The 7500-nt window shown below is 47.5% G+C and overlaps 1 protein-coding gene across 1 annotated transcript in view; it reads right to left on the bottom strand.

Annotated features, from left to right (window-relative positions):
* tnksa (tankyrase, TRF1-interacting ankyrin-related ADP-ribose polymerase a) overlaps positions 1-7500 on the bottom strand; it is a gene marked incomplete at its 5' end in the record, with an annotated part of 135507 nt that overhangs the window by 41512 nt on the left and 86495 nt on the right. The window contains 3 exons of the mRNA XM_080842586.1: positions 2725-2791; positions 4287-4381; positions 7003-7023. Coding sequence (XP_080698712.1) covers positions 2725-2791; positions 4287-4381; positions 7003-7023 — 183 coding nt within the window. The remainder of the gene's footprint in view (positions 1-2724; positions 2792-4286; positions 4382-7002; positions 7024-7500) is intronic.

Raw genomic sequence — 7500 nt, 5'->3', positions numbered from 1 at the left:
TTCATGTCCATAATAACACATCCAATCACACCAGAGTAAGTAATGGTGTTCCCCAAGGCTCTGTGCTTGGACCCTTGTTCTTCTTCTTGTACATGCTACCCTTAGGTGTGGTCATAAGGAAGCATGGCATTAACTTCCAATACTATGCTGATGACACCCAACTTTAGCTATCCATGAAACCTGATGAAATTGTACAACTACCCAAGATAGAGCCTGTGCGCAAGATGTAAAAGCTTGGATGACTAACAACTTCCTGCTCCTTAACTAAAATAAACTGAGGTTATGCTTGTAGGCCCAATTGATAATTACATTATCTAGCCATCTACCCGGACTCGATGGCATCTCATTAACATCCACAATAGTATCAACCAAGACCTCATCCTTGATCTCAAAGACATTCATTCATCATTCTTTCCTCTACGCATTATTGCCAAAATCAGAAATGTCCCTCTACGATGCAGAAAAAACAATCCAAGCTTTTATGACGTTGCGACTAGACTACTGCAATGCTCTCCTGTCTTTATGTAGCGAAACAACTCAACGAAGAGCCTCCAACTCCAACATACAGAATGCTGCTACTAGCAAACGTATTAGACCTAAACATTTAAAACCCATCTATCCTGTACTTGCCTCTCTGCACTGGCTCCCTGTCAAAAGTAGAATCGATTTCAAAATACCCCTACTAACATACTGTACAAAGTCCTATACGGCTTAGCTACAAATTACCTCAAGGGATTAGTTGTCCCCTAATGCCCACCGAGATCACTTTGTTCCCAGAGTGCAGGTCTCCTTGTAATACCAAGAATATCAAAAAGCCCAATAGGAGGCTTCTGCTATCGAGCCCCCCTCCGGTGGAACAATCTCACTGCTTCTATCCGAGATGCAGACACTCTTTCTATATTTAAATTGAGACTAAAGACATTCCTCTTTAGTGCCTCCCATAGTCATGAATAATGCATCAAAAACCCGTCACCTGTTGCAACATTCTTCACTGCTCTTGAAAACCATGTTGCTGTGCTTAGCAGGAGGGCTACAGACAGCGCTACAGACAGGGCAACAGACAGAGCTACAGACAGACAGGGCTACAGAGAGGGCTACAGACAGACAGGGCTACAGACTACAGACAGGGTCACAGACAGGGCTACAGACTACAGACAGGGTCACAGACAGGGCTACAGACAGACAGGGCTACACACAGGGCTACAGACAGGGCTAATGACAGAGCTACAGACAGGGCTACAGAGAGGGCTACAGAGAGGGCTACAGGCAGGGCCACAGACAGGGCCACAGACAGGGCTAAAGACAGGGCTAAAGACAGGGCTACAGACAGGGCTACAGACAGACAGGGCTACAGACAGACAGGGCTACAGACAGACAGGGCTACAGACAGACAGGGCTACAGACAGGGCTACATACAGACAGGGCTACATACAGGGCTACAGACAGGGCTACAGGCAGACAGGGCTACAGAGAGGGCTACAGACAGGGCTACAGGCAGACAGGGCTACAGACAGGGCTACAGACAGGGCTACATACAGACAGGGCTACATACAGGGCTACAGACAGGGCTACAGGCAGACAGGGCTACAGAGAGGGCTACAGACAGGGCTACAGGCAGACAGGTCTACAGACAGGGCTACAGACAGGGCTACAGGCAGAGAGGGCTACAGACAGACAGGGCTACAGACAGACAGGGCTACAGAGAGGGCTACAGACAGGGCTACAGACAGACAGGGCTACAGACAGGGCTACAGGCAGACAGGGCTACAGAGAGGGCTTCAGACAGGGCTACATACAGACAGGGCTACAGACAGGGCTACAGAGAGGGCTTCAGACAGGGCTACAGACAGGGCTACAGACAGGGCCACAGACAGCGCATATTGTTCTGTGAAGGAGTGCCTTTACGGATGTCGCCAGCCAGTTGTGCACTGCCACTGTATCCTGCCACCCTTACTATGCTTGCACAACTAAAAATCCCCATGCACCCAGCCACCATAACTAAATGATTCATTATTAGCTGTGAAAAGTCCATTGGTATGTTGATGGATAATCCAACTCATGGAACGTCTCTCGTCCAATAAGAAACAGCTAAATAACGCGATATAACCTAATTGCTTTATAACTAAACATAACTCATCACACCTAAACACACTCTTTGGAGTATGCCACCCTACCCTGTGTTAAGCTAGTGTCATCTCTACGAGAGTCAAGCTCAAGGCGAGAGATTGGCGAGAAATCAAGGCTCAACACAACACAAGGCCCTCAGCACAGAGTTCTTTTGCCCGTTCATTCATTCTTTCAAAGGGGGCGCAGCTCGCTCAGTCTGTCCACTTTTTGGAGGATCCTGCCCTATCCCAAGGCCACATACAAACAAGAGGAGAGCATTTATTTCAGTTTTTTCGTGGCCATGAGTCACCTTCAGCCTTGTGAGCTGTGATTCAAGTACAGGAAGTCCAGCATTAAGGCCAAACCGATTTGTTTGATGAATTCCGGAGATGTATTTAAGGGGTGGGGTGGGGGTGGGGGGGTTGAACGATGATAAGTCCTTACTAAAAGCCTGTCAGGGAGGGAGGCTGAGAAATGTGTGAGCAATGATGCCAATAGAGGGGAGAGACATCATCTGAAGTGTAGGTTACTCTGACAGCACTTTGGCTCTGGAGGAGGGGGGGAGAAATGGAGGAAGGAGAGAGAGGATTTAGGGGGAGAGAAAAGTTGGTCCCTTACCTTCAGCAGAAGCTCGGTGACCTCGTAATGGCCGTAGGAACAGGCGTTGTGAAGGGGAACGAGGCCACTGTAGGAGAGAGATGGAGAGAGATGGGTGAAAAGAGGAATAGAGGTTTGCAAGAGAAACCGAGAGAACAATAATTAAAGAGAGACAGAGAGGACATATAAAGGGGGTGAGAGTGTGAGAGAAGAGAGAAAGAGACGAGAGAGAGAAGACAGAGAGAGAGAGAGACAGAGAGAGAGAGAGAGAGAGAGAGAGACAGAGAGAGAGAAGACAGAGAGAGAGACAGAGAGAGAGAGAGAGAGAGAGAGACAGAGAGAGAGAAGACAGAGAGAGAGAAGACAGAGAGAGAGAAGACAGAGAGAGAGAGAGAGAGAGAGAGAGAGAGAGAGAGAGAGAGAAGACAGAGAGAGAGAAGACAGAGAGAGAGAAGACAGAGAGAGAGAGAGAGAGAGAAGACAGAGAGAGAGAAGACAGAGAGAGAGAAGACAGAGAGAGAGAGAGAGAGAGACAGAGAGAGAGAAGACAGAGAGAGAGAAGACAGAGAGAGAGAAGACAGAGAGAGAGAGAGAGAGAGAGAGAAGACAGAGAGAGAGAAGACAGAGAGAGAGAAGACAGAGAGAGAGAAGACAGAGAGAGAGAGAGAGAGAGAGAGACAGAGAGAGAGAAGACAGAGAGAGAGAAGACAGAGAGAGAGAAGACAGAGAGAGAGAGAGAGAGAGAGAAGACAGAGAGAGAGAAGACAGAGGAGAGAGAGAGAGAGAGAGAGACAGAGAGAGAGAAGACAGAGAGAGAGAGAGAGAGAGAGAGAGAGAGAGAGAGACAGAGAGAGAGAAGACAGAGAGAGAGGGAGAGAGAGACAGAGAGAGAGAAGACAGAGAGAGAGAGAGAGAGAGAGAGAAAGAGAAGAGACAGAGATAGAGACAGAGAAGAGAGAAGAGAGAGATGGAGGGGGTAGAGGTGGAGAACTCAAGAAAGAAAAGTATTATGTTTGGACACACTTCCCTGGCCTGTTCCAGTTTGGATCGATACTCTCCCAGCCCCTGGGGCCCTCCCCACACCCCCCTACCCCCCAAATTAGATCTGGACCCCAAGTGTATTGTGTGCTTATGTGCCAACACAGGCTCCGAGAGAAGCCCATTACTGACGCTGTGAAAGAGTGCAGGGGAGGGGAACTGATGCGACAGGACTGAGGGCACCATGAGGGCGGAGTGAGAGAAAAGGAAAAGACAAGACAAGAAAAAAGGAAAAGGAAGAGACAAGAAAAAGGAAAAGGAAGAGACAAGCAAAAGGAAAGGAAGAGACAAGAAAAAGAAAAGGAAGAGACAAGATAAAGAAAAGGCAAGAAGCCGGAAAGGAAGAGACAAGATAAAGAAAAGGAAGAGACAAGAAAAAGGAAAGGAAAGACAAGAAAAAGGAAAAGGAAGAGACAAGCAAAAGGAAAGGAAGAGACAAGATAAAGAAAAGGCAAGAAAAAGGGAAATGAAGAGACAAAAGAAAAGACCAGAAGCAGGAAAGGAAGAGACAAGAAAAAGAAAAGGAGGAGAGAATCGTTACGTACCCTTTGTCCTTGGCGTGAACGTCTGCGCCATGCTGTAGGAGGAGCTGCACTATCCTCACTCGGTTGTATCCGGCCGCTAGGTGCAGGGGTGTGGACTACAGGCAGGAGAGAGAAAGAGCGAGAGAAACAAAGGATAAGAGAGAGAGAGAAAGAAAGGAGAGAAAAGGGGGGCAAAAAGAAGAAACACTGATGAGAACCAGCCTAGACATAGGCAAATCCAAAACAGCACTCCAAACACAGCACCCCCTATGGGGCGGAGGTCACAGCGCGCAGCAGGTGGCTCCACACTCAGTCCAAACACATCAGCCATGTTAGCCAACCCTGTCCTCTCCGCTAACACTCACTCGCACTAAGGCCTACTGGGGAGGGTGTTCACACTCGTTTAGCCAACCCTGTCCTCTCCGCTAACACTCCCTCTGTGATCCCACTAGGGCCTACTGGGGGAGGGTCTTCACACTTGTTTAGCCAACCCTGTCTTCCCGAGGGTTCACCTGCCGCGTACCCACCCATCCACCCACCCACATCTCCCTAGGCAGTGGACAGGTCTCCTGTCACTCAAACCTACACCTAGAGACCAGGCCATTAGTGCTAACAGCCCAGGAGATTAGCCAAAGGTAGCTCTGCTACAGGCTATAGGCTAACATATCATAAAGAGGAGAGGGGGGTTGCCCCCAACTCACAGGAAGTCCCCCCCCCCCCCCGGAAAATCCGCCCGGCAACTGCTGACTTGGAAATAAGTCCAGGGGAGCCTTATGGATTTTAATGTCCCAGTCGGTGATTAAAACAAATTACCCTCTTACCCCAGTGAAAGCAATTAGAGCGCCTTAACGAAGAAAGAAAACCAAACGGTTGACTCATGCTCAATCAAAATGGGAAACGCACCAACACTGGGTGGCTGGGGAGTCTGGGATTGATTGCTTCTGTCAGAGAGTGTTTCAAAGCTTAGTCCTCAGCCAAAGGCAGCTCACTGCTCCGGGTTAGTGTAACTTCACTTCACTGTGTGTGTTCACTGGGTGCTGCTGTGTGTGTCACTACCCTGGATGGGTCAAATGCAGAGGTGGAATTCAGAGTGTGTGTGTGTCTACACCACCTCTGCCATAGAGTCACTTTCACTTTCCTGAGCTGCTACTGTGAATTTCCCCACGGGATTAATAAAGTATTTATCTATCTATCTATCTATCTATCTATCTATCTATCTATCTATCTATCTATCTATCTATCTATCTCTATCTACTGGGCCGGTAGGAACATGGAGAGCCTTCATGAAAGCAGAGGAGCAGATCTCACACAGGTCTCCTGGGGTCTCCTTCTATCCTCTCCTCCCTGACGCAGTACCCCCCCCCCCCCCTTTTCTGTCCTCTTTCCCTTTCCTCACTGCATCTGTGTTCCCTCCATCCCTCCTTCTCTCAATCCCTCATTCTCTCCATCCTTCCCTCCCTCCTTCTCTCCCTGATTATGTAGGAAGACACTAGCTGGTTAGAAGCCACAGCATATCATGCCATCACAAATAAATAAAAGGACGGTTGTCGATAGTCATTAAATCATACAGCAAACGTACAAATGCAGCCTCCCAAAAAAAATGTTTATGAGCGAAATCACAAACATAAGAGCAGTTCAAAGTCGATCTACTGGTGGGTTAATCAAGAACTGGGCAATAAGTTCAGAAATAGCAGAGCAAGACTGCTTGCCAGTAGGACAGAAGATAAGTGACGTTAAATTACGTTAAGTGACGTTACGTGACGTCAGTGTCGTGTCAGCTGTGGTGACGTGTTCCACTGAGACACTCGGGGCAATGGAGGATCTGGTCACTAAGGTGGGCAGCCGATAAACGCTTGCATTTAACAGAATCCTCAAGACACGCAGAAACCCTCTAACTTTTACACTGTTCTTCCACCTCAATTTCCACCTCACATATACTGCTCATCCAACAACAGAATTGTGTAAATAAAACAAATAAAAAAACAAAACTATAAATGCATAAATGATTCATCCAGAGGGGGGGTAAATAGAAGTACACGTAGCAACAACACAGTTATTTTGTCTGGCAAGACTGACAAAATACAGACAGACTTTTTCTCTCTCTCTCTCACGTTTGCTCTCACTCACACATGCATGTTATAGACTAGAGCCTATAAGTAATGGCAAAGAAATAAGAAGAGAGAAGAGAATAAATTAAGGGGCGGAAGATGTGACTCAGGCTGGGAGGTGGTGGCATGTGGTGGGTAGGGGGCAGCACGGTGCAAGCGGGGGTCAGGGGTCAAGGGGCGGGGCAGGAGGAATGGGGTGGGAATGGGGTGGGGCATCTCCCATTAGTGCCCCTTCCACAGCAAGCAACACTGATCAACTCTTCAGGATGGTCCTAAGAGCGCGCCACAACCCCCCGAACCAGACATTACACTGCATAACATTACGTACGGAGGCACGCAGGGGGGCAAGGGGGAGCGGGCGGATGAGATGTGACCAAAACCGGGTGAAAAGAACCCAAATGTATTAAAAACAAAAAGGCCCAGGTCCAATCATGTGCACGAGGATTAGGAACCAGCATATCGATGACTCAAACCACGCAAAGTATAAAATAAATGTTGAAATGAGTCAAACTGAACGGAGGGGGGAAAAAAAAACTTAACAAAAGAAAAATTATAAAATAATAATAATAATAGCAACAGCATGACAAGTGCATCACTAAGAGCTTATTGTTATTTGAAAACCAACTTACCAGCATTTTTTGCGATGTCGACTGATAGGCAATGTCGCCAGAATCACAAATGAAACATAACAACAACAAAAGGAAACACAAAAAGAAAAATACAAAAAAAAGAACACAAAAATGATATAATGACAGCATCACGTCATTGCAGCAAAGTCTTTAACTTTAACTCATTTCCAATTCACATAATACATCACATAAGAGTGTACGATCGCAAACTGGCATGCACTGCCTGGTGTGGCCAACAGGGGGATAGCATTGTCGTTTGATACTGAATGAGGGGTGGATGAAACCCAATAGTCACTGCAAATCAGAACTTCTGTGTGTCTGTTTCTGAGTGTGTGTGTTTCTGTGTGTTTCTGTGTGTGTGTGTGTGTGTGTGTGTGTGTGTGTTTCATCGTCCTGTTTTTGACAGGGTTCGGCAGCCCCTATGGGGAAGGGGAGTATCAATATGCCTGAAGTCAGTTCCTGCTCAACTCCAGCCAATCACACGGGGAGGGAGGTCCC

Source organism: Sprattus sprattus (assembly GCF_963457725.1).
Source record: "Sprattus sprattus genome assembly, chromosome: 7".
NCBI lineage: Eukaryota > Metazoa > Chordata > Actinopteri > Clupeiformes > Clupeidae > Sprattus > Sprattus sprattus.
Note: the sequence above shows the minus strand (reverse complement) of the source record. Positions and strands in the feature narration are given on the sequence as shown.